The sequence below is a fragment of the Lycium ferocissimum genome, chromosome 9, assembly GCF_029784015.1.
Source record: "Lycium ferocissimum isolate CSIRO_LF1 chromosome 9, AGI_CSIRO_Lferr_CH_V1, whole genome shotgun sequence".
Classification (NCBI taxonomy): Eukaryota; Viridiplantae; Streptophyta; class Magnoliopsida; order Solanales; family Solanaceae; genus Lycium; species Lycium ferocissimum.
In genome coordinates, this window is record NC_081350.1 from 62,755,009 (window position 1) to 62,782,370 (window position 27,362).

At 34.8% G+C, this 27,362-nt stretch overlaps 4 protein-coding genes across 4 annotated transcripts; 3 read left to right on the plus strand and 1 right to left on the minus strand.

Annotated features, from left to right (window-relative positions):
• Nucleotides 1-444: 444 nt before the first annotated feature.
• LOC132031457 (GTP-binding nuclear protein Ran-B1-like) lies at nt 445-2,148 on the plus strand. Its single transcript, XM_059421435.1, has 6 exons — nt 445-511; nt 764-833; nt 1,112-1,168; nt 1,288-1,408; nt 1,785-1,874; nt 1,962-2,148. Exons 1-6 carry the CDS (start codon nt 509-511, stop codon nt 2,146-2,148), a joined length of 528 nt encoding a protein of 175 aa, XP_059277418.1. The 5' UTR covers nt 445-508.
• A 13,281-nt stretch (nt 2,149-15,429) lies between these two features.
• LOC132031456 (PHD finger protein EHD3) lies at nt 15,430-17,578 on the plus strand. The gene is made up of 3 exons (XM_059421434.1): nt 15,430-15,620; nt 15,722-15,770; nt 16,659-17,578. The coding sequence occupies exons 1-3, from the start codon at nt 15,531-15,533 to the stop codon at nt 17,540-17,542; spliced, it is 1,023 nt and encodes a 340-aa protein (XP_059277417.1). The 5' UTR covers nt 15,430-15,530; the 3' UTR covers nt 17,543-17,578.
• A 597-nt stretch (nt 17,579-18,175) lies between these two features.
• Nucleotides 18,176-20,057, minus strand: LOC132032144 (uncharacterized). Its single transcript, XM_059421925.1, has 4 exons — nt 20,015-20,057; nt 19,681-19,863; nt 19,141-19,172; nt 18,176-18,484 (listed from the first exon to the last, which is right to left on the minus strand). The coding sequence occupies exons 1-4, from the start codon at nt 20,055-20,057 to the stop codon at nt 18,392-18,394; spliced, it is 351 nt and encodes a 116-aa protein (XP_059277908.1). The 3' UTR covers nt 18,176-18,391.
• Nucleotides 20,058-20,238: 181 nt separating this feature from the next.
• Nucleotides 20,239-25,951, plus strand: LOC132032145 (acetolactate synthase 2, chloroplastic-like). Its single transcript, XM_059421926.1, is given in 3 exon segments — nt 20,239-20,412; nt 24,067-24,483; nt 24,485-25,951. Coding segments are annotated over 3 exon segments (1,890 nt in total). The 3' UTR covers nt 25,784-25,951.
• The last annotated feature ends 1,411 nt before the right edge of the window (nt 25,952-27,362 follow it).

A 27,362-nucleotide genomic window follows, 5' to 3' on the forward strand; every position in this document is an offset into this window, starting at 1 on the left:
TGTTATTAGCTTGCCACTTAGCTTAACTACATTGCTTGTACCTCTCCTATTTTATATAGATAGATATAGATATAGATATAAATAAGTGGAAAAATTAAGCCCAAAAAATAAAATAAAAAAAGTAGATTTATTCCTGCTTTTGATTTATGCGAATTTATTTCTTATTAAATTATAAAAAAGAATGACCTTTTTTTATATTTGAAAACACTTTATCTTTATGCAATGATTTATAGCCACACAAAATATATATAACTTATTTAGGACCACAAATTTAAAAATCTTATCTTTTTTCTTAAATTCTGTATTCAAGAAATGGATTCACATCAATTGAAACTGAAAGTGTATTAATTAGTAGCGGAAAAATTAAGCCAAAAAAAGACCCAATAAGTAGCGTTAAGTTAAAGCTAAACCCACTTCACAATTCATTTTTCTTCACTTAAAAGAACCTTACTTCTCTTTTCTCTTTGAAGCTTTGCTGCTATTTTTTTTTTTTTTTCTATTTTTCAATATGGTGGGTTAATTTTAATTACATTTATTTTTGTATCGCATTTAATATTCATATGTTTTTGTTTATTTTTCTATAATTTGCACAAATTTTGTTTATCTAATTGGAATGAAGAGTGCTTATACACTTTTTTCCCCCTTTTTTGTCCAAAAGCTCGGTTTCATTCTTCTTAGAAGTTGGTTTTTAACTTTGATGAGTTTTATTTGTGGTAATATGTGATTAGGGGTAGATTGTAATTTTTTTTTTGATGGATTGCAGGCTCTACTAAACCAACAAACTGTAGATTATCCAAGCTTCAAGCTTGTAATTGTGGGTGATAGAGGAACTGGTATGTTTCTATGCTTATCTGAGATTTGCTTCTAGTATCTTTTTGTTTCAAAGAGAATGTTGGTAAAAATGTTTTGATGTCAAACAAATATATTTTGTTTTGATTTCTCCAAACATATGAAAAACATTGTTAGCTTTACATGGTGTTCTTAAGTATGAAAATTATTGTCAGTTGTATCTTTGTAAATTGAAGTGAATATTTCATTGAGATTAGTGGCTTGCTTCCTTTTGTTAGAGTACTCTAATGGATCCTGTTGTAATTGTTATTATTTTCTCCAGGAAAGACAACTTTTGTCAAAAGGCATCTCACTGGTGAATTCGAGGAAAAATATGAACGTAAGTTTACTGACAGAACAAGTTTGGGTCATTGTCCTGTTTCACAATGGGCTTGCTCTGTTTCTTATTATGTTGGTATCTCATGAGTGGATTATTTATTAAATTTCGTTTTCATACAGCCACTATCGGTGTGGAGGTTCACCCATTAGACTTCTTCACAAATTGTGGGAAAATTTGCTTTTATTGCTGGGACATTGCTGGACAAGAGAAATTTGGTGGACGTCTTCGTGATGGCTACTAGTAAGTGACTCTAAGACAGTTAAAAACCTTAATTTTCCTCAAGGGTCTGCTCTGCTTGAAGGATGTTATTTCTGATTAAAAGCATTTACTATCAAATCCTAAGAGTGAATAATGTGTCCAGATAAAAGGATATTGGTATTAAGTATGCTCGTTTGTTCTGATTGTGAAGAATAGTTGTTAACATTTGGTGTTCTACAGCAAATGCCACCATTGGTATTTCTACAATGTGGTCTTATTATATCTGAGGCGACAGAAATTGTGCTCACTCTTTTGAACTCAAAACACTTGGATGACTGTCTTGCCATTAGTTATCTTGCTTTGAAGCTTTTGGTGACTGTATTTTGTCTCCTCATATTTGTCTACGTTTCTTGTGCAGCATTCATGCACAATGTGCAATTATCATGTTTGATGTTACCGCGCGTCTGACCTACGAGAATGTTCCTACGTGGCATAGAGATCTTTGCAGGTAAGAAACTGTTCATGTATTATACTCGACTCATAATTTGATGATATGCAATTGAATCTGAAATGACTTTCCCATTGCTTCCTCCAGGGTTTGTGAGAACATTCCCATCGTTCTCTGTGGAAACAAAGTTGATGATGTCAGGAACAGGCAGGTCGAGGCAAAGCAAGTTACCTTTCACAGGGAGAACAATTTACAATACTATGAGATCTCAGCAAAGAGTAACTACAACTTGGAGAAGCCTTTTCTATACCTTGTTAGAAAGCTTGCTGGGTAATGCTACATATAATTCTATTTCATGTTTGTTCGAGTCATATATACTGCAGGTGTATTGAACCCAATCTTCTCCTACTTTTAGGGATCCTAATCTTCAGTTTGTGGAATCACCCGAACTTGCTCCACCAAAGTACAAATTAACTTAGCTGCACTGTAAGATCTCTTTTACTTGTGGTGTTCCATTATTTTGTGTTTCTGCTTGAGATTTGTTCTGTTTGTATGAGTTTTAACCTCACTCTGTATATTCAGGCCCGAACAAGAGCTTCAGCCCCTTCCAGATGGTGTTGTAAGACGTGTAACTGAGAGACATGTCACCATACCACAGCCTTCTGGAGGGTTCATCGTTTTCGAGGAGAAGGTTTAGCTCAGAGCCTTTCTAAATCAATTTAGCTTTGTTGTTTGAGTATCTGTTTGCTGCTTCCTAGTATTATAGATTGGTTATTAGATATGTTTGTCTGAAGCCATGGGGCTGTGGTTTATTAGGGTAGATATTGTTATATCCTGATCCTGATGTAATAGTTGAGTAATTTTATTTCCTTACAAGTACTTTAATAGGAAAATATATAGAAAATAAATTATGTTCTTACCTTAATAATTGGGTCCTTACAAATCTGAATTGATAAAATTAATATGCTTCAATATGGTTGAATAAACCAAGAATTTGGGTAAAGAATTGAAACATGCCGAAAAAGCAAGGACCATGACACAAAAAAATCATAAAACTATAAGACCCACAAAGCGTTAGCTTCTATAATACTTTGAGCACCATAGTCACTACTCCCATACCCTACAGTTGTATGTATATGTGTATGTATGTATAGATAGATACATATCATTGAGAAATTGATATTTCATTGAACTAAATGCTTTGAAAATTTGAACAATTTGTATAATCAATTCGAAAAATGGAGGAAGAATTGCAGAAGCAATATACTGATTGTGTCTATTTCTTGGCATCTCCCCTCACTTTCAAGAAGGTCATTTCTATATTTTCCTCCTTTTTTCATTTGCATTTCTTCAAATTTCCATTTGTTGTTGTTAAATATAATTATAATACGCATTAGCCTCAATAAGCCGTAAAATTCCAAGCATTTTGAGGTGAGGGGTCTTTCGAAGCTCTCCCTCCTACCCATCGAGATAAGGGTAAGGTCACAACGTCTCTTTTACCTTCCTTCCTCCTAGACATCGCGCATTGTCAATTTTACGTATTGTTGTTACGTATAATTAAGGAAATAACATATTTTATGCTGTTAAATTAGCTACCTAATAGATGTTTGATAACATGCAAAAAAAAAAAATCATAATTAGAATTAGAAGTATGTAATAAAATATTTTATCATGTGTTCAGGTGCTTCATTGAAACAAGTTATAATTTGAGTGTCTAAATAAAATAAAATTTGCTAGGAAGCTTAATGGGCTTCTCAATATATAGCCAAAAAGAAATAATACTACGACACTTAGCATAAAACTTGGGTCAGTCGATTTTCAGATGATTAAATAAAAAAATTGGGATAGTACTGAAAGATGCCAAAAATAGCAAGGACCATGACTCAAAAAAATAATTTAAAACTATAAAACCCCCAAAGCTTTAGCTTCTATAATACTTTGAGCACCATAATCACCACCCCCATAGGCCCATACCCTACAGTTGTATGTATATGTGTATACATCGTTGAGGGTATCAAATTTCATCGAGTTATTTGAACTTTATTTAATGGTATCTAATAAGTTTTACCTATTATTGGATTTGAATTAGTGGCTCCCGCCGTATGAAAACAGTACTCTAACCACTGAGTTAAGTAGGTCATTTATCATCCCAAAGAGAACCAAATGAAACCCATCCTATGGATGGATTATAAATATCACATTACTTATGAGCAATACTAATCTAAGGAATAACACTCAACGACACAATTATCAGGAGCGCGCTCTATCACCGAGCTAATAGCCCGTAGCTTTGAAAATTCGACATTTTGTATAATTAGATCGAACAATGGATGAAAAATTGAAGAAGCGATATACTGATTGGGTTTATTTCTTAGCATCTCCACTCACTAGCAAAAAGGTTTTTCCTATATTTTTCTCCTTTTTTTATTTGTATTTGGTCGAATTATTGAACGCATTTTCGTATTAATGTCTTAATTTCCATATATTAAGATAGTATTTTTATTAATTTATTCTTAGTAAATGCCCTTGAAAAAAAAAAGTAGCTCTTTAGTAGTTTTTTGGTTATATAAAACTCTCTTTATTTAAATAAGGCTAAATTAGAGGAACAAAGTCAAAGCCTTTTTTTATTACGTAAAACACCACTTATTTTGAAATAAAATAAAAAGCACCTCTGCACATGATCGGTAGGTAGGTCCGAGTCAAGCTGGAGTGGAAGTGTAAAAACAGTACTCCCTTCGGTTCAAAATAATTGAGGATTTAGCTTCTAAAAGCTAGTCCAAAACAATTGAGGCTTTTTGTCTATCAAGAAGGTATTTCATTTTTTTTATCAAATTTACCCTTGTAACATTTTTAATTAAATGAACAAATTTAATGCTTGTTATAGTTTCAAAGCCCCACTTAATTACGAGTATTTTAGTCAATACACCTGTTAATTTCTAAGAGTATGTGAATTCTTAAGTTATATGCCCAAATCTAAAACCTCAATTATTTTATAAATCCTTTTAAATGGGGGTTTTAAAAAAAATGAAAAGGTGAAAGCACCACTTATTACGAAATGGAGGGGCAATTATTATTATTATTATTTTTAAAAAAAGGGGATTATACTGAAACATGCCGTAAAAAGGAAGGACCATGACGCAAAAAATCGGAAATTATAAAAACCCAAAAGCGTTAGCTTCTATATAATACTTTTGAGCACCAGAACCAATTTGTTCGAATTATTGAATATTATTATGCTTTGAATTTGAACATTTTTTTGTATAATAAATCCAAAAAATGGATGAAGAATTGAAGAAGCGATATACTGATTGTGTTTATTTTTTAGCATCTCCCCCTCACTTGAAAAAGGTTTTTTTCGATTTTTTTTCCCCTTTTTTTTTCCATAGAATCCAACTCAATTTATCAAATCAACGAAAACCGAGGTAAATTTCTCTTGAATACATTAGCAATGCTTTTGATAGTCATATAATAGGAAAAAATGGCTCGTGCGTAGTAGTTTCTACATGCTTAATTAGGAATAGAAGTTTCAAGTTTCATATAATTTACGAGACCATAAAACTAATTCAATTTTTCGTTTGTAATATATTTCATGCATCTGTTATGAACTTATCTGCTATCTAATTGTTTGTAAGAGTTATTCAATTAATTAATTCGAGAAAATTCAAACCTCGTATGTAAAATATAGGTTGATTTTTTTTATCCTTTAAATATCAATTAAAGACGCTAATAATTTATAAATCACAATTAATAAAAGATGTGTTTGAAAGCTCAGTATGATTACCAGGCGGGTAAAATTATTTTACATTAGTCGTACATATATTTAGATTTTAGCTTATAGTAAATTTTACATTCAATTAGAGTTGTGTACATCCACCTAAAATTTTGATAAATCAGTGACGGACATATAATATTGGCATTCAAATTGATTACATAATTCTTGTGAGACTCAAAGGAAGAATCTATGAGTTGACAAAAGTCGGGATTAAATATGAGTTGTTTGAATTTAAGTTTTTCATCTAATATATTATTTTAGAATTTGTTGTATTATTTGTCTGAGAGCGAGAGTTCTGTATGGCAAGATTTCTTCCTTTGTTCATCAGCTAAATATGATTAAAGTTAATTAATTTCAAGAATTGATACTTTTCTTTGATTTTTATTTTATAATCCAATATTATTTAATAATATTTATCTTATATTTTTTATTAAGTTACTTCACTATTAAATAAACATGAATTAGCAACGATAAGTTAAACAATAAAATTCATCGTTAAATTTTATTTAGCAAAACGGATTGTAACGAATTATTTTTTTTAAAAAAAACTAGCTACGAGCAATTTAGCGATAGATTAACGACAAAGTTCGTAGCTAAGTCCAATTTTTTCTGTAGTATTTGTTGTCAAATGAGGTACGCGCTTTAGTCCCCCGCAAAGCGCGTACGCAAAAACTAGTAAATAGTAAATATGAACCCATAGCTTTTAAAATATAATGAGTTCAATACTAAAAATCTTAAGCTTGAACACATATAATTTAAATCTTGGATCCGCGTCGTCATCTTCTTCTTTTTCAACATCTTCTGCTTCCACAATCCTACAAGGACCAATAATTAAGTCATAATACAGCGAGAATAGTTGGTACTCTTAGCTGACAGAATATAATCCTTACAAGAACACAATGTTAATGTGTTTTACAATGTAATCCTTACAAGAACAATGTCAATGTTAACGTGTCTTACAAAAATGATAATATTAATATTAATAATAATGGTAATTATTTTTGGATAAAACTTTCAAGTACTACAAAACTGTACAATGTGTCAATTTGAAATGTACAAGTAAACGAAAGTGGCTATGAGATTTTGTATATGGTTTCTTGGGATTCTGCTCCCAAATTGGGTTATAAATGCCATTATAGTGTTATATGGAAATTTGAGACATATTACGAAGTAAACTTATGTGATGTTCACGGAAAAAAGAAAAGTTCGTCTACAAGCTTCTTAAATGAATTTTGAACTTTCTAAGAATTAAAGGATAGTCTTGATTCGTAGAAATTTGTACGTAATCTTGACTAAAATGAAGATAGTATTAAATTATACAGGTGAATAACAGAACGAACAAACTTTGTGTTTTGTTGCTTATAAATGAAGATAGTATCAAGTTGCTAATTCGTTATAACTTGTGAATTTTTTAATAATATAGGTAGAATGAATATAGTACCAAATCATCCCAATTCGACAAGATTTATGAACAATTAACAAAATAGATAGAATGAAGATAGTATTAAATTATACAAATAAGTCATGATTTGTGAACGATTCAACAAGACCAATCCATCATGACTAGTAAAGAATTTTAACAAAGAAAGGTAGAGTGAAGATAGTAACCAACCATACAATTATACAAATCTGTCATGATTTGTGAATGATTTAACTAAGTGATACTCTTCACCTAGTTTCCAAATTCGCAACTATAGTGTAAGTTAGTAATTAATCGATTGACCTCTCGAGTAGTTTTAATGAGTCATATCTAATTACGATTAAGGTGTAAATAATTGATTGATTGATTGTCGATTAATTTTATTTACTTACAAGCACCTTTAATAGGAAAAAAGTGTGAAAACAGAAAATATAACATGTCAAACAAAAAGTACGTATTATACTCTTACCATAATATTTGTGGTAAGTACAAAATCCAGATTAACTGAATCAGTCTATGATTAAATGAAAACAAATAGAAGCACCGAAATTCGTGCCCCAAAAGCAAAGACCATAACTCAGATGATCCTAAAATTATTAAGTCGCACATAATTTGCTGATAGTGTAAGTAATTAATTGATTGATTGTGAAGTAATTTTATTTAGTTACAAGCACCTTAAATAGGAAAAAGTGTGAAAAGAAAAATATAGCATGTGAAAAAAAAAATACTCTTATCATAATATTTGGGTCAGCACTCAGCACCAATCCACATTGATTGAATCAGTCGATTCGTATAAATGATTAAATAAAAGAAGCACTAAAAACATATCGAAAAACCAAGGATCGACCATAATCCAAAAAACCCTAAGGGGTCGTTTGGTAGAAGGTATAAGCTGGGATATCCCAGCACTAATTTTTTGTATCATGTTTGGTAGAAGGTATAAATTTATCCTGGGATAAATTTATACGTTGTACCAAACAAAATATAAAATGCATCCCATGGTATAAGTCGGGATATACCTTCTTATACCACTTATCCCGGGACTATTTTATACCATCTCCTAGATGGTATAAAATAGTCCCAAGATATGGGATAAATTAGTCCCGGGATAATTTTGGCCATGCACAAGAGGATCCTAAAATTACTAAGTCGTACTCCTTCCGTTCACTTTTATTTATCCACTTTTGATTTTCCACACCCCTTAAGATTTAATAAATGAAGTACGTATTTTACTATAGTGTCCATATTAATTGGTGTATAATCTCATTGGACTTGAAAATTAATTTGGAAATGAGTTATTAGCGTCAAGGGTAAAACAAGAAAAAAAAATTTGTCTTTTCTTGATATGCTAAAGTGGACAAGTAAAAGTAAAAATATAATTTTAGTATAGTGAATAAGTAAAAGTGAACGGAGGAGTACGTAATTTACAATTATAGAGTAAACAAGTAATTGATTAATTGATCGTCGAGTAATTTTCTTACAAGTTACAACTTACAAGCAACTCTGATCGGAACAATTTGTGAAAAGGAAAGTATAACATGTCAGAAAAATACTAGTATACTCTTACCATAATATTTAGGAGTTAATATCGTTTTATGTTAATTAGGGTAACAATGCTATCAAAATTGACCCACATTTCTAAATCTTACAACAAAATTTTTTTTTTTTTTTAAAATGACTCAATCCCTCCTCTTCCTCCCTCTCTCTGTGCACCACTCCCTTCTCTTCCTCCTCCTCTCTCTCTTCTTCATTGGACCATAATCATCGGCATCTCTCAACGACGTCGCCTCCGCAATCGGTGGTCCGCACCACCGGAAAGGTCTGAGAGAGAGTTCATCGGCGGGTCTGGTGATGGTGTGGAGGGTCGGCACCATTGGAAATTTCTCCCTCGCTTTCTCTCTCTCTCTCTCTCTCTCTCACTCAGATCTGGTGGTGTGTGGCTGGTGGTTTTTAGCCGGAAATTTCTCTCTCTCACACAGATCTAGTGGTGGTGTTGGAGTTCATCGGAGAACGGAACTCCGGCGATGGTTGGTGCTGCTGCTGCTATTGTTGGTGGTGTTGGAGTTAGTTTTTGTATAATATTGTATAATAGCAGCATATAGGTTTATTCACACCTCTTATACACTGTTATACATTTTTATACACCTATATACATAATTATTATTCAAAAGCAGTCCAGATCTATGTTTATACCCACTTAATACAATATTGTATAATTGTGTATAAATGTGTATAAGTGCGTATTTTCGTGTATAATATTGTATAATTATATTTTTTTTAGTTTATATACCTACACATTGTACAATATTTGTATAATTGTGTATATATGTGTATAAGTTCGTATTTTCGTGTATATATTTTTTAGTGTATATACCTACACATTATACACCTTCAAACACCTATATACATAATATACCTGTCTTTTGTATATAAGTGTATAACACTGTATAAAAGTGTTTTTGGGCCAAAACTTTGCAATGTAAGTGCGCAAATTGTATATTTCTGAAATTTCCCCTATTACGGATTCAAATTAATTGAATTTGGAGGTTTGCATATGATTAAGAGCCCGTTTGGATGGGCCTATGCCTTTTGACTTATAAGCCAAAAGCTATAAGTTAGAAATTTTAGCTTATGGCTTTTGGCTTATTTTTGTCATACTAGCTTAAAAACAAGTATTTAAAAGCACTTTTTATTTTACCCAAGCACTATAAAAGTGCTTAAAATCATTTTGACTTAAAAGCACCTAAAATAAGCCAATCCAAATCAGCTCTAAATAATTACTCTTTTTTTTTTTTGAACTAAAACATGCCAAAAAAGCAAGCACCATAACCCCGAAAGTCATAAAATTAATAAGTCATACCTAATTTACGGTTATAGCGCAAGTTATTAATCGATTGATTGTTCTTATATAATATTTGTGTCCGTATAAATCTGAATTAGTTGAATCAATATGCTTCAAACTGATAAATGAAAAGATAATGATCAAAAACTTAAAGTATCTTTTTTATTTGCGAGTTTCCTACCTAAACTATCATGCATTTATTTATGAAAATACGCGCCATGAAATTTAACTAGACCAAGAGTTTGAATACAATTGTCACTCCTGATCCGAAACACCCCTTTTCCATTTATGGAGAAGATAGCCCTAGAATGTTTCAATTTACGCTCTAATTTATTATTTGGATATACCAAGTACGGTTTAATGAGGTTACTATAAAATATTTATGCATGGGTGGGCAAGCTCTTCTATTACAGTTCATGGCTTCTCTTAGTTATTTGGTTCATCCGGGGGAGAGATTGAGCTTGAATTGAGCTTGAAATAGTAAACGGTCTTATCAATACACAAACGTATAACTCCTTGTGAATTTCATTTGCCCTCATATTCATTACCGTTTTCCCAACCCCCTCTCATCAATGGACTTCTAACATATACGAAGGAGTGTGATTCGTTCAAGAAATCCTTACCTTAGATCAAATCGTCAAAATCAATAAAAAGGCCCATCACGGATCAAAAGGTACGTGACAACTTAATTTGGCCATAATATTTCGTCCACATAATGGGATTCAAAATTAATTTGAAGGTCTTTTTTTGATAAATAATTAGTGATAGTTAAATTTAAGCAAACCTCACGTGGCCGACAACTCACGTGACAAACTCGCAAAAAAAAAAAAAAATTCCAGTATGTTTTTCACAATTACCTCTCGAAAAGAATTTAGCAAAGTACTAAAACATGCCGAAAAAGCAAGGACCATGACGCCAAAAAAAAAAAAAAAAAAAAAAAAAAACGAAAAGTATAAAAACCCGGAAGCGTTAGCTTCTATAATACTTCGAGCACCATAATCACCACCCCCATACCCAAACCCCCCGCCCCACCACCCTACAACTGTAGTTGTATGTGTATATATAATAGATATATACATCGTTAAGGGTATCAAATTTCATCGAGTTATTTGAATTTTATTATGCTTTGAAAAAATTTGCAACTTTTTTTTTTTTTTGTATAATAAATTCAAGAAAATGGATGAAGAATTGAAGAAGCGATATACTGATTGTGTCTATTTCTTAGCATCTCCTCTCACTTGCAAAAAGGTTTATTTCGATATTTCTCTCATTTTTTTAATCTGCATTTCGTCGTATTTACGTTTTTTTTTTGTTTATTATCTTAATTTCGATATAATTATTTGCTAAACTCGTTTATAAGTATTTTATCTAAGAATCTGGTTTTGTGATATGGATTTTTGTTCCAGGGAATGGAATGTGAATATCGACATAGTGAGATAGCGAGGCTCAACCCTAGGGATTGTTGGTACTAGCTGGCGGGAAGCTGTCTTAACCCAACATGTGCTTTTCGGCATCCAGTAAGCTCAAACTTATCATACTGTGAAATTGATAGTTGTGCTGATTTCGACATATTATTACTGCGAAAATGCAATAAAATGAAATATGCTGTTGTTATATCTGGAATATTTCTCTCAAACTTAATGTAGTGTGTTGAGTTCAGACGTGTTTTAATTGTTTCATCTTTCGAAATTTAAGAATATTAGTGTTAGTCTATTGTGTAGGACCTGCCATGTGACCTGGAGGTCGGGTTGGCAACTGGAAGCAATTTTCTTGTAGAAATCTGAGAGTAAATTTCGTCCTGATAGGCCGTGGTCCGGCCTATGGGCATTTAATCATGGGAGAGCAGTGCGTCGAGACTGCCGTTTTTAGTCTATTGTGTAGGACAAGTACAACTTGTCTACAGTCTATCTAAGCTCTAGAATGGTAGAACCACCATGACCTAAAAAGTAGGCTGCCTTAATTGTATCTAAGTAAGTACTCCCTCTCTCCCAATTAATGTGGCACACTTTCCTTTTTAGTCTGTTCCAAAAAAAATAACACCTATATATATAAATATTTTAATTTTAAAATTCTCATTTTATGCTTAATGAGATGATTTATAGCCACAAAAATATCAATGGCTTACTTTAGACAAGTTTCAAAAGTCTTTTCTATCTTAAACTCCGTGCCTAGTCAAACAAAGCCACATTTGGAACAGAGGGAGTAGTAAATAAAGGTTGGTGGGAAAGTTTTACAAATATAGTAATGGAAATCATATTGAGAGAGTATATCTAATTTTAGATATATCAACGTCCTTGTTTTGAAGTTTGTTAGAGTTTATGATTTCTACAACATGAATTTTTTATGAATAAAAGATATATGAAGAGGACGAACCAGAAAAAGTAAAGAATACAATAGATTTTAGGGAACAATTAAATACTTAGATAATTGTGTTGGTTTTTAGTCATTTAAGTTATTTCGAGGACTTTTGCGGTTTCAAATATCTTGTTGCTGCTAAAGAATATTGCACTGTACTCTTCTCAGGAGAAGAATTTGGAAATTGAGCTCTAGGCTTGTTAAAATCCCCCCCGAGTCATGTAGCTGCCATTGATTATGGCTGGCATAAGTCTTGAGGAGCCAGTAAATTTGTTTAGAAATCTATGTCTCTTGACTCTTGATGGGAGAAGTGCTTCTTCGACAGGTAGATATCTTGTTAGTCTTTATCTCCTTTTCCCAAGAAAATGAGACATCTTCATGTCGAAGAAGCACTTTTCCTACCATCATGAGTCAAGAAATATCGATCTCCACCAAAAATTACTGGCTCCTCGAGACCTTTGTCACCCAAGAAAACGAGATATCTTCTTGTTAAAGAAGCACTTTTCCTATCATTAGAAGTCAAGAAATATAGATCTCCACTAAAATTTACTGGCTACTGAAGACTTGTTTGTGTTCGCCAAATCCTCGGCAACCATGTCCCTGGGAAATTTTAACTAGCCTAGAGCACAAGTTCCAATTCTTCTCTTGAAAGTGTATGGTGCAAATTCTTTAGAAGCAACGAGGAAATTTGAAATTTGAAATTTTAGGGTCCTCTAAATACGCAAATCACTGAATTAATTAAAAAGCTGTGCAATTATATCTAAAGGTTTAAGTGTTCACCAACATCTCTTGTTCTGCCTGGTGCTCTTCATATATAATTTTTGTTCATAAGAAATTTCATGTTTTTGAAATCATATACTCTAGCTAGATCTTAAACAATGGACGTTAATAAATTGAGTTGGATATTCTCTTTCAAAACGATTTCTCTTACACCATCAAACAACACTCTATCAAGTATATCTATAAACTTTTCTCACCTGATTTATTTACTATGACATATCTAGTTGAGGTAGCCTACTTTTTAGGTCGTGGTGGATCTACCATTCTGGAGGTTAGATAGACCGTCTACAAAGTGTAATTGTCCTAAGTGTGACCTATCATAAAAGAAAGCTTAGGTTGGGTCACCCTAAGGGGTTGGGTTAGTGGGTACCTTCTTTTCGGTACTGCTAATATTGCATTCACTTATGCAAGTTTACCTGAGTTATCTTATGTCAAATTAAAGTTTGATGTTAGTTTTTGTGGGTCTCCATATGTTGTACCATCTTGTTCGTGTAAATTCTTATATGAAATTAGATAATTTGGTATCCTTTTTACTTTCTTCTCCCTTCCCTTGCCCAAGGTGGAAGCCTATAAATTCCCTTTTGCATGAGTGATCAAATTGAGGCAGTTGTGTAAACCTTTTAAATGGAAATCAATGTTTCCTTTTTTATTGGTTTTATATAAGTATCTTGAAAATGACATTATTGTGAAGGACAGAGTACACTCATCCGAATTTACGTCTGTAGCCCTTTCTGCTGAATGATTTTCTTATGTGAAATTATAAAAACCTCATGTCATATGTAAAATATTTAAAGAAACAACAGCTATTCTTGCTTGTAAACTTCGAGGATATACCAAAAAGATAACAACGGATCAGTTCAGAAGCATTATTTTAACTCCTAGAAATTCTTCCTGTTGAGGAAACTTTTGGTTCTGCTCCCTCATTCCCCTAAATCACAATGCCTTGGTGATTGGTGTACCTCCTACTTGTTTCTCTCCATTTTTCTCAAGCCACAGGAGAATTCAGCAATATACCTCACTGTTAGTGGGTAGTTTATACATAAGAAGTTCATATTATGAACAGTAACTGAGAACATTCTTCTCCTTTTGTCACTTGGCTGTAAGATTTTCATGTTCAATTCTGCCATAAATGAATATTGTCAATCATGTATGCGCATATATAAGACTCTAATAAGTGCTCATATTAGTGGAACAGAAAAGAGGCTTTTGGGGGTATAAATAAGTTAAGTACCTTGAGACTGGTTAATTAGGAGGGATAGCTTAGTTGAATGACTGTGCATCTCCAACCATGAGGTTCGGGATTCGAGTCACCAAAGGGAGCAAAGTGGAAAAATGTCAGTGTTGGGAAGGGTGGTTTGGGAGGTGGATTTACAATACTCCAAAAGAACAACGAAAAGTACTTTGAGAATGGTTGTTAGATCTTCCAGAGGCAGAAGGTTTTTGTGTCTGAGTTCTTGTTTGGTTGAACATTACCTTATATGACTTAAATGTTATGGATTGCTTAAGGACCAAGCAAACTAGAAATGAGATGCTTTAAAGCAAATATTTGTCTGACCTTTCATATTTTTTTTTTTTCTTGAACTTGTTATTTTAAATTCTTTGATCGTGCTAATTTTTCTCTGTCCATTTCCTCAGCCATTAGAGAGCCGTGCTGAGACATCATCTGAACCTGCTCCTCCACCCAATAAATCTGCAGTGCCTGTTAACAAGACAAATTTTCCCTGTTACTTCTATTTCAATGGCTATTGCAATAAAGGTGAAAGATGCTCATATCTGCGTGGACCTGATGATGGTACAACTACGTGGAAATCCTCAAAAATAGCTTCTGGAGTCCCTGATAGACTAACAGCCGAGAAGAAGACATCTGCAGGAAGTGAAACTGGTCCTTCAGCAGTCGAAAAACATCCCGATTCTTCTGAAACTGGGCCCATGTCTTGGTTTCCTTGCATATCTTTAAACCAGAACTGCAGTCAAACAGCAAAGCATAGACAGTTTTATAGGCTTTTGCTCAACCATTGTGGTGATTGTCAGATTCCAGAAATTTGGATTATTAATAGAGTACCAAGATGGTACAGAAAGGTACAAAAACCAACAAGCATAAGAAACATCAACACATCAAGTAATCCCTCCTAGCGAGCTTAAGAAATCCATGTACTGATCCAGGCTATCTACCCTACTGCTATTACACCAGAATATATATTGGGGCCCTGACTGTTTGACGGGGTATATCACAGTCAAGCTGTGTTTTAATGATGTATTTGCACTGATATATTGGTAGTTTTGCGATCTTGTTGGAAAGGATATAACACTTTTGAATTTTGATAGACGAGTGCTAAATCCATATTAGTGGATTCATGATTTGTGTTGGCATATCAGTACCGATATATTTGGGGGTATGGGATATTCTTAGTCAACTAAAACTATGAAATATTTCTTAATAGTTGATGCATACTTCTGAAAATATCACCTCGTCAGTGGTCTATAATATAATTAACCATTGGATGGTTCAGACGACTAACTCATGTATCTTATGTGAATTATTTGCAGATGTGGACAAAGCTTCATGAAGTTGGCAGTGAAATGATTGCTCTTTCAAAGAGCCTTTCAGAAATATCAAGGGCTTGTTTCCGTGCTCAGGTATGTGGTTTCTTGCTAACACTTGGTTCATTGAGCTGCTTCTGTCTTTTGCACACACTGCTGGTGAAATTGACTATGATTTTAACCTCTTACCTCTTTAGGTGAGCAGTTCAATGCTTGAAAACACTGAAGATGCAAAAGAGGAGGCAAGTCTTCTTTTATGTAATGCTTTAGTATTTCCATTGTTAGTGGTAGACTGTTCTTCAGGTGGTTTTGGTTGTTCTCTAGTTTGCTGCTTGGAGGAGAAAAAGCGCGTGAAATTGTCGGGCCAAAAATTTCAAATTGTTCACTGTTCTTGTTTCATAAAATTTCTCACTCAATGTAAACCTCCCAATTATGGAAATTTGGTTGTGACATATGCCCGCTACCAACCAAGTACTTGCAGTTATTCCAGATTTCTTGGGGAACCACTCAGGCAAACAGTGTTGCCAAGCTCCTAAAAGTGGTGTTGCAAGCCCTTTATGGGAAGATACCATCTAAAAAAAGCCCTTTTTGGGGAGATATAGGCACCTGCCTTATATAATGCTCACTGGACCGAGGGTGTGACCTAGGGACCCAAGTTTCAAATCCCAGCAGAGCCAAAATTATACTAGGTGATTTCTTCCGATGTGTGTAAGCCTTGGTGCTGAGTTTATTGGGCACCTGTGCTAGGGCAAGGTAGCAGGTACCCGATAGAATAGTGGAGGTGTGTCCAACTGGCCTGAACACCACCATATGGGAAAAAAAAAAAAAAAAAGCTCGCTGCATATTTGTTTTGCTTTTGGTTTCAATTCTTAAGGATCCACATTCTTGAAATTATTCTCTTCGTTCAAATATAAAAGTATTAAGGAAAAAAAATCTTGCTTCTGGCTTGGACTCAGGGCTGCAATTTGATACCTACTCTATGAAACTGACCAAGTAAAAATCACCAAAATCCTGAGGGATTGCCTTGGCGTCGTATTTTCAATTCTTTCCACAACTTGAAACTGATAGATATATTTAAGTATTAGGAACTTCAAGTTTACTATATTTTCTTTTCTTTTTGATGTTGACAGTTAGTTGCTAAAATGGAAGAAGCAGAGACCTATGGTGTAAATAAAAGATGTGCTTGCCAATGTTGTGGGGAAAAAGCAGATGGCACGGATAGTTTAGCTTGTGATTCATGTGAGGAGATTTACCATGTCTCTTGTGTTGAGCCTATTGTTAAAGATATTCCCCTAAGAAGTTGGTATTGTGCCAAATGTACTGCGAAAGGAATTGAATCGCCCCATGACAACTGTGTAGTATGTGAAAGACTCAATGCGTCTAGATCAGTGATTATTGAAGATGTGGTTGAAGACCTTACATCTGAAGACATGCTTCTGGATTTGGAGGAGAGTGCAAATGGTTTAGAGGATGAAGAAAAACTGTCTGAAGGAGTTGGTGATTTGCCGCACTGTTGCAACATATGTAAAACTGAGGTGAGGAGTGATGAAGATTTTAGAGAATGTGGTCATCCCTTCTGCCCTCACAAATGTTACCATGAGAGGTGCTTGACTAGAAAGCAGTTGGATGTTTATGGCCCTTGCTGGTACTGCCCGTCGTGTCTCTGTAGAGCTTGCCTTAAAGATTGTGATGATGACAAAATTGTACTTTGTGACGGCTGCGATCACGCTTATCATATTTTCTGCATGCAGCCACCACAGACTTCAATACCTAGTGGGAAATGGTTTTGCAAAAAATGTAATGTGCAGATACAGCGTATACACAAAGCAAAAAGGACATTTGAGACTTTGCAAAATGAATTGAAGAAGAAAAATGAACAATGTGCAGGATTAGGTGTACCAAAAGGTAAGAATGAGGAAGGTTTACATAAATCTGGAGGCGTGGAAATGCTTCTAAATGCTGCTAAAACTCTGAACTACCAGGAGGAATCAGCTGCTTTAGGATCAAAAGACCGATAGGACTCGATTATTGCATGAATCATGGTAGCTCTGTATACAACGCTTCTTGACAGCATATTCTCTCCTCACTGATATGCACACATACAACTCCTGATTACTGCGCCGGCATTTTGAGCAAGTGGTTTGTAAAATGAGAACTCGAATATCAAATGTGACAGAAGACATTCCCTAACTTCAGGATCTTATCATGTTGTTATCAGTCAACAAGGCGTTCAGCATCCATTTAAGAATGCATGTTACAAGTTACCCCCATACGTTTTCAAACCTTTTCACTAGCTAACTCTCAGATGCACCTTTGTCCGTTGACTTGACAGCAGAAGCTGTAGATTTTACTAATCTGTTCAAACTAACGAAGCAAATGCTCAAATCTATATTACAAGTAGACATTTTAAGATGTCTGTAACTGTTTTCTCCTCTGAATACACATGATGCTATTACTGCGCAGCATTGTCGATCATTACGCGCCTCTGCAGGATCTTATCAGGGCTGCAAAACAAGTCTCAGTTTTGTCCACTTGGGTGCATAAATATGTCTGTAACTGTTTTCTCCTCTGAATATGATGCAAGGCAGCTTGCATCAAATAAAGAAGCAAAACAAGTCAATAACATGCTTGGCACAATATTCCACTGACATTTCAGAGCTAGGATGTGACAAAAGCAAGATCAATAGAGTTTGGCAATTGCTTAAATGTCATAAGACAGTTTGTTCTCCAGATACAAAGGTAATGCTGACACTGGAGTATTATTCAAATAACATTCATTTACTCACGAGGGAGCAACCAAGGAAACATCTCAGTGAAAAAAGGACCCCAAGAGAAAGCAGGCGTGAGCATTAGTAACAAAATTCAATCTATACCTTGATGGCTAGTGCTCTGTCTAAGCTTTCGATAGCACTATCGGGCTCACCGTAATTCAGCTGTGCCCCACCAAGGGTGACCCACGCCTGCAGCAGACAGAAGAACTAGCAATAAGCACTGGAATAAAGTAGTGTCCATTCTAAGAGGTAGTTGAATTTGACAAGCTTGCAGTCAACTGCTTTTTAGTCTAAGCTTCATTTTGCAAAGCTGTAAATAGTTCGGATATGAGGAAAAAAAGGAATAGAAGAAGAGCTTGTGCCTTTTGCTTGATCATCCCATAGAGCTCTAAGCTTAATTATGCATGCAAGTATGACCAGGAAACTCAAAGTGCAAAGCTGCTTCTATCATGAGATAGTTTGTCGGTATGCTACTAATTATCAGTCTTACACTCTAAAACAAGTACTTTATTACCAAGTGAAGACAAAGAAGCATTGAATTTGCATGGTCTAGGGAATAGATGAAAGAAGAGCAAATAATGTTCACATTGGGTGAATAATTAAGGCTGAAAGTCAGAGGACTTTGTCTATTAAAACTAACCCATATTGACAAATTAGTCTTACAAGTATTGAAACTGCACAGATCATAGATAAAAATCAATGTTACATTGTTCAGAAGGATCCCCCACGATATAAGCAAGGGTGGTGTGGGATCCCAATTATGGCAGTGCACCGTGAGTTGCATTTACATTCCTAAAGCAGGTATATTTACAGCAGGTGAAACAATAGCAGACAGTTTCACACACCTCACCCCAGCTTGGTTCCAACTCAGTTGCACCTGTTCAAACAGGAAGCAGGTGAGTCATGAAATTATATCATCAGAAGTTATTTTATATACAAATGCAGATCAATGACTTATAAGGGCATTATTGACCATGAAAGTAGGCTAAAAGCCAACTTTGAATATCTCTATGCCAGATATAGATTTACAATGGGAAGAATGTGGAAAAGAAAATTTCCTCACGTTAAGGAAAAGTAAAAATGAAAAATATTAAGGAAAAGTAAAAATTAAAAAAAATAAACTTAGTATTGCTCTAGGTTACCACATTTGCCTGGTATCAAAATCATATTTGAAATGATATATTTGTCAGATTTATCCATAACCTTAAAGATGTGTCAAAAGTAGGCATTAAGAAGCTTCAGAGCTAAAAGTAGGTCCACAACCTTTCATGAGATATAACATTGAAAATAAATCCAAGTGTAAAGTGCAAATAGCATTATCTAAGAATAACTTGCTCAACAAATGAGGAGAATTCATTCAAATTAATCTAAGTGTAAAAACATACGAGTAGCAGCTTTTAGCGCCTTCCATGTTTCTCCAAGTTCAAGCAAAATTTGAGCCTTCTGTTCATGTAGAATGGCACGATCTGGCATCAAAAGTAGAGCAGATTCCCACTTCCCAAGTGCTTCACTATATTTTCTTTCCTTCAATAGAAAAAAGAAAAAAGAAAAGAAAAAAAAAAAAAAGACTTAACCCCAGCTGCCGGCTCATGCTGTTGGAAATGATATCACCAATCAATGAAGTGTTCAAAACTTATCCACCATACAATAAGCTTAGCACTGTGTTTAGCCTCAGCTATCAGTGTTAATGCAAAATGGGGTACAACCTCACCTCCATACAAGCAACTGTATTAAGTCTTACTTTCTCCAGTACATTTACCATTGCCTTAAAGTGCTTCACTATATTTTCTGCTTGGAGGAACGAGTTAAACGAGCAGAAAGTGAAGTACCCGTTGAATTATAAAACTTTTGGTGACGCCATCCCTCCGCAATATGCTATTCAGGTGTTAGATGAGTTGACTAACGGAAGTGCCATTATTAGTACTGGTGTGGGGCAACATCAAATGTGGGCTGCTCAATACTATAAGTACAAAAAGCCACGCCAATGGTTGACGTCTGGCGGATTAGGAGCAATGGGATTTGGTTTGCCTGCTGCTATAGGTGCGGCTGTTGGAAGACCGGGTGAGATTGTGGTTGACATTGATGGTGATGGTAGTTTTAAGTACGAAGAGTCAATTGTTAAACTCTTAGACAACTATTGAATTCCCTTTTGCTGAAAATTTGGACAAAATTCTTTATCAATTCAAGCGTCATAGTGTCACAAATAGGTGAAACAACCTACAATTGTAGAATTCATGCATCAAACTTGAAATATTTAAATTCTCAATTAATTTTAAATGCATATGTTCCTTGGATTTTTTTTTATTTATCGTTCTGGTACAACTAGTTATGGATTTATTAGTAATTTATTGGTCTTTTCAATGTTTAATTAATGAGATATGAAAATCAATTTAGATTTTAAAATTAACAAGTATGTTGTTTTCCTTTATAACATAAAATGTACAGAAAAATAATTCTTGGCGCACTTTTGTTTAAAACATCTAAATGAGATCTAAACATCAAATGCCAGTATACTATATAACAACAACTCACTATATCGGCCATGAAATTTTCGGACAAACGCTGCTATTATAGAGAGGTTTGACTGTATATTCTCTTATTTCCCTCATCTCGTATATCATGTATATTTGTGTATATCAATAAAAATCTGTGTAATATATACACTGATATACACAATATATAAAGGATATACACATGTCGTAGTGGCGCTTTTTGAATTTGATTTTTTACTCCAAATCAATCTGAATCACCTCTAATTTTTCTCAAATTGTGTATGGCATCATCTATTTTGGTCTAAATTTGTTGCATTTAAACTTTAAAAAGTTGTTTGCGTACAATTGTCATAACTCATAATTGGGGACAAACTCTGAATAGCGGCGCGAACCTGCCTATTTGTGCAAATCACCTAAAGAGCCTTTACACATATTTGGATTGGCCCAACCCATAGAGTTATCAGACTCATTTCTATAAAAGAATGATTCTGATAAATAGCCATTTTTACAAGGGCGATTTGCAGGATTGGCCTTCGCTGGAATTTTCGGCCCTCAAACCAGTGGTCTTTAATTTTTGTCCTTCGCTAAAAGCCTATTGGTTCTAGGTTTGAACTCCCGCTCAGTTAAAAATTTAAAAAAATGTCGCAAGGCATAAGTTGAGATTCGCAGGGCATATGCCTTAAGGCATAAGTTGGGTTTCATGCTACTCTGTGACCCCCCCCCCCCCCAAAAAAAAAAAAAAAAAAAAAAAAAAAGAAGAAAAAAAATTGCTAGAATTTTGCAAACCTCTATCTTAAGGCCTAACTTTGAGCAAAATTTAGGCCTTAAGGCCTAATTTTGGGTAAAAGTTTACTTTAAGCCTTAAGGCATAAGTTAGGCGAATCTTACTTAACTATGTCTTGCAATTTTTTATTTTTTTTTTATTGAGTAAGGGTTCGAACCCCGGGACCTCCGGGACCTCGAAGGTGTTAAAGACCACCATTTAAGGGACAAAAATTAAAGACCACCCCAAAAGAAGGCCATCCGCGCAAAAAATGTTTTTACAATTGCTAATTGAAAATGAATCACTATTTCAAAGTAATTTATCGGAGACTAGTATTCATGAATCAATTTGGTATACTTTTTCGATAATTCCTTTTGAGAAACAGTTAAGTCAAAATCAATAATGAAGTTTTTTTTTTCTTTGCAAAATTCGTGTAGCATTCTTTTTCTAACAATGGTTAAATTGCCAGATACGTATTTTTTTTTCCTTTTACGTATAAGAGAGTAAAAGAAATTTGAATTCTCAAAAGAATATTCGACAACTGATCAAGTCTCCACTAAGTTGGTTATTAAATCAAGACTTTATTACATTAGTTGCCTTGTTACAAATTGTAGTGCATCCCATAAAATGCTAGAATATGTTATTTTAACGACGGTATTGTTGACACTGATATTTTCCTTGAAAGTAAAATATATATATTCATAAGGTTTTTTTTTTTTAATTCTCTAAAAATATGGAAAAAAAGAGGTATGAGTTTCTCTCCTTTTTCATTTGTGTCGGTGCACTACTAAAAATAGGAGAAAAAAATGCATGAAGTGGAGATTGATCCTTGAACCTCTAGATAAATAACTTAACTTTCAATCAAGTGCACCACTAAGTCTTTTGTAGCATGGCTTTCAAAAGTAATACTAGATATATTTTAAGAATTATACACATAATATACCGAGTTTAATCGGATGACTATGAGTTCATGTGACTTTTTTTTTAACACCTAAATTACCCCTGATTTTTACCGAAGTCTAGTTGGAGAATTCCAATATCTAATATTTATACTTGTCAAATATCATGTTATAACAAATTAGTAAATTACATTGACTGTTTAAAAATATGTTATAACATCAGTACATATAACTTAGACGTTTAATGTCGTATTCAAGTACACTATTTACATTGTTTCACTAACAGCTAACGTTCTTTTCCAATAGTTTATTTTTCCTCTTCCATTTTTATTTACTAGACTAGATTAGAATAACATTACTTCCACTTTTCTTTTTCCTTCTAATTTCTAGTATATTTACATGTCAATGTTATTATAAGTGGTATAACAATCATTAGCTATGAAAACCAAAAAATTTTGAACCCATGTTATCACACCAGAAATTTGATTGTATATTCTAACATCTTACATTTCTTATTTGTCGGCCTCTATTAATAGTAGTAATAATCTTTGTTCCATTTGCATATTTACATTTTCGCAATTCACGCTGCATTCAATCAAGTTGTAGTAGGGCCCCCGTCTTATTTTGTGGTGCCAGCCCCTCGTAGTAAATGAGTATTAAATTAAACATTATACTCTCTCCGTTTCAATTTCTGAATTACCAATTGGCTCTAGAGATTTAAAAAAAGAAGATTTTTAAATTTTAATTCAAAATAAGTTTTGAATATTTGTGTAAAATCATTCATATAACTTTATATTTAATCATTAAAAGATTTTCCTTTTGATTATGGACTAAAAAATGATTAAGCTTAGAATTTGAAAATAAAAAATAAAAAATAAAATAAAAAATTTTATGCATCTTTTCCGCCTATAACCAATGGCGGAACCAAGATTTTCACTAAGGGGGTTCAAAAATATATATAGTAGTAAACAAACAAAGAAGCCAAGGGGGTTCAGTATCAACTATATATACATAAAAAATAATTTTAACTTTCAATGTTAAAATTCGCATAGAAACATGTAGCTTTGTATATACAAGATAATAATGGTGGGGTTCGAATGAACCCCCATTATTTCTAGCGGCTCCATCTCCAATCAAATAATATTTAAATGTTAATGTTATTATAAGTGTATAACAATAATCAAAATTTTTTGAACCCAATAATGTTGTCATATAGAGATTTGATTGAATATTCTAACATCCCATTTCTTCATTTCCACGTCGGCCCCACAAACCCCCAATAATCTTTGTTCCATTTGCGCTTTACCACAGCCACAAGTTGTAGTAGGGCCTCGTTCAATTTCGCTAGCGTCGTTTACTAAATTAAACATTATATAAAGACACCCAAACTCCATATTTGTAGCCCTCTCTTTCGAAACCACAACCCCTTACAATACAATGGAGCCCACCTTCTTTCTCCAAAACCCTTCTCCAAATCCACCCCTTCCCACGAACCCCATGTTAACGATGTAACCACCAGGGGGCCACAGAAAATCCCTTTCCGCGCTCCGGCCCCACAAACCTCGGGTAGAGGCCCTCGAACGCGAAGGCGTGACCCGACGTATTCGCTGCCCCCAGGTGGCGCCACCTTCATTTCCCGTTTTTCCCCCCCCGATCCACCAAGCGTTAACGCGCTCCAAAACCATCCGCAATGTCCTGCCACGTCACGAACAAGGCGTTCCAAAACCATCGGTGTATTCGCAGCCGAACAAGGGTTACGGTGTATTCGCGAGGGTTACGCACGCGCCACAGGCGGGCAGCCCCGGGGTTTGCATTGCTACCTCCGGCCCGGGGGCCACAAACCTCGTAAGCGGCCTGGCAGACGCGTTGTTGGATAGTATTCCTATTGTTGCTATTACGGGTCAAGTGCCACGTAGGATGATTGGTACTGATGCATTTCAAGAAACACCTATTATTGAGGTAACTAGATCCATTACTAAGCATAATTATCTTGTTATGGATGTGGAAGATATACCTAGAGTTGTAAGGGAAGCGTTTTTTCTTAGCGAAATCGGGTAGGCCTGGACCCGTTTTGATTGATGTGCCGAAAGATATACAGCAACAGTTGGTGATACCGAATTGGGATGAACCAATGAGGTTGCCTGGTTACTTGTCTAGGTTGCCTAAATTGCCTAATGAGATGCTTTTGGAACAGATTGTTAGGTTGATTTCCGAGTCGAAAAAACCTGTTTTGTATGTGGGTGGTGGGTGTTCGTTTTCGAGTGAGGAGTTGAGGCGATTTGTCGAGCTTACGGGGATACCCGTGACGAGTACTTTGATGGGTCTTGGTGCTTTTCCGACAGGGGATGAGCTTTCCCTTTCGATGTTGGGTATGCATGGGACGGTTTATGCAAATTATGCTGTGGATAGTAGTGATTTGTTGCTTGCGTTTGGGGTGAGGTTTGATGATAGGGTTACGGGTAAATTGGAAGCTTTTGCTAGCCGAGCAAAGATTGTCCACATTGATATTGATTCAGCTGAGATTGGAAAGAACAAGATACCTCATGTTTCGATTTGTGCAGATATTAAGTTGGCGTTGCAGGGTTTGAATTCGATATTGGAGGGTAAAGAAGGTAAGCTGAAGTTGGACTTTTCTGCTTGGAGGAACGAGTTAAACGAGCAGAAAGTGAAGTACCCGTTGAATTATAAAACTTTTGGTGACGCCATCCCTCCGCAATATGCTATTCAGGTGTTAGATGAGTTGACTAACGGAAGTGCCATTATTAGTACTGGTGTAGGGCAACATCAAATGTGGGATGCTCAATACTATAAGTACAAAAAGCCACGTCAATGGTTGACGTCTGGCGGATTAGGAGCAATGGGATTTGGTTTGCCTGCTGCTATAGGTGCGGCTGTTGGAAGACCGGGTGAGATTGTGGTTGACATTGATGGTGATGGTAGTTTTATCATGAACGTGCAGGAGTTGGCAACAATTAAGGTGGAGAATCTTCCAGTTAAGATTATGTTGCTGAATAATCAACACTTAGGTATGGTGGTTCAGTGGGAGGATCGGTTCTATAAGGCTAATAGAGCACACACTTTCTTGGGGAATCCTGCTAATGAAGAAGAGATCTTTCCTAATATGTTGAAATTCGCAGAGGCTTGTGGCGTACCTGCTGCAAGAGTGACACACAAGGATGATGTTAGAGCCGCCATTCAAAAGATGTTGGACACTCCTGGCCCATACTTGTTGGATGTGATCGTACCTCATCAGGAGCACGTTCTACCTATGATTCCCAGTGGTGGTGCTTTCAAAGATGTGATTACAGAGGGTGATGGGAGGATTTCCTATTAACTTTGAGATGCTATGAAGCTAGTTCTAGGCCTTGTATTATCTAAAATAAACTTCTATTAAGCCAAAATCGTTATGTCAACTTACTGTGTTATTAGTTTTTGCTGTCTCTTTGCTTATTGTCACTGTTGTACTATCCGTTAGTTGATATTTATGTTTGCTTAAATTTTTTGCATCATCGTGCTTGGTTTTGAATGTGAAGGATTTCGAGAAAATTCTATTGGTAGCATCCATTCGATACTGATCTCTATGTAGTATGTCGATGATTATTTTCAAGTGGAGTAGTTCAGTGCGATAAATTAGCTTGTCTCACATTTCTTATTTTTGTAAGTTATGCCAAGCCAGGTCAGATTCGGTTATCTTTTCTTTATTGTCAAAGTAAATTATAGTTGGATGTAAACCTATTGGGGCCTCCTTTTAGTTTCATCTTTGAAGATCTAGATGTTCGGTCTGAGCTAGTCTATTTGCATCCTTCTCTTATGGATTCCTTGCGGAGCATACGTTTATCTCTATCTCCTACTCCTTAGTGGATAATCTGGTGGTGGAATTTGTGGAAATAGGTAACTATTGATGCTCAAAAACTCTCTTAGTGAGGCATCTAACTGGTATGCTTTCAATCTGTTGTAGTTTGGTCAGTCTTTGTTAACGCATCAAACTACCAACTTATATTCTGTATCTAACAGGTTATGCTGTGTCTGACTTTGAGCTTTTAAACAGTTGACCGTATTTCTGTGTTATGCAGGGAATCTTATATATCCAAGCTTCAGGATAAACTATTTTGTACCGCATTTATGTTCTTTCTACAGAATTTTCAAGTCTCTAAAAATAATACAGAATTTCCAAGTCTCTGTAAATAATACATTTCTAAAGTGCTATTATCATGGTTTTTCTCAGATTGCCAAACTTAATTCAAGCTATCCTGGGGGGTTGTCAGCATACATTAACACCGCTAGGGAGCTTTTAGCTGTTTCAAAGACCGGGAAAAACCCGTATGATGGTTTTTCACCTTCCGTAAGTAACTGAATCTTGTGTTACTTTTCAAAGAAAACTTATTTTGTTTGTGGGAGCTATTCTTATGTAGAAAATTATGGTATTTCTCTAACCATTGTTGGTCACTATTTGTTGGTCTTTTGTTTTCTCTCTCTTTTTCCGGACAGAGGAAAATGCCACAATAATCCGGTTTGAGCTGTGATGACACTCATTAATCCACAATTTTTTTTCTTCACATTTCAACACAGTCTGTCTAGATGTATGAACATTTGTAAGTTTTAAAAATGAATGAGAGAACCATATTAAAAGTTAGGTTCTTATCCACCATTATTAATGATATTAAAAACAAAAAAGAGATCGTGGTCCTTTTGTGTTTTATTTGAAGATTCACGACATTACTTTTAAAGTCGTAACTTTAAACGACGGTTTTCCAATGTGCCCCGTGCACCCTTTGCCAAAGATAAAGCGAGGGCATAAGTGGGTAAAAAGGAAGGGAGACAAATACATATTTCCGGGAGATGGTGCAAATCAACATTCGATTTCCAAGGTACTTGCTTTCTCCACTTCCTACTTTGTTTATGTTTCATCAATA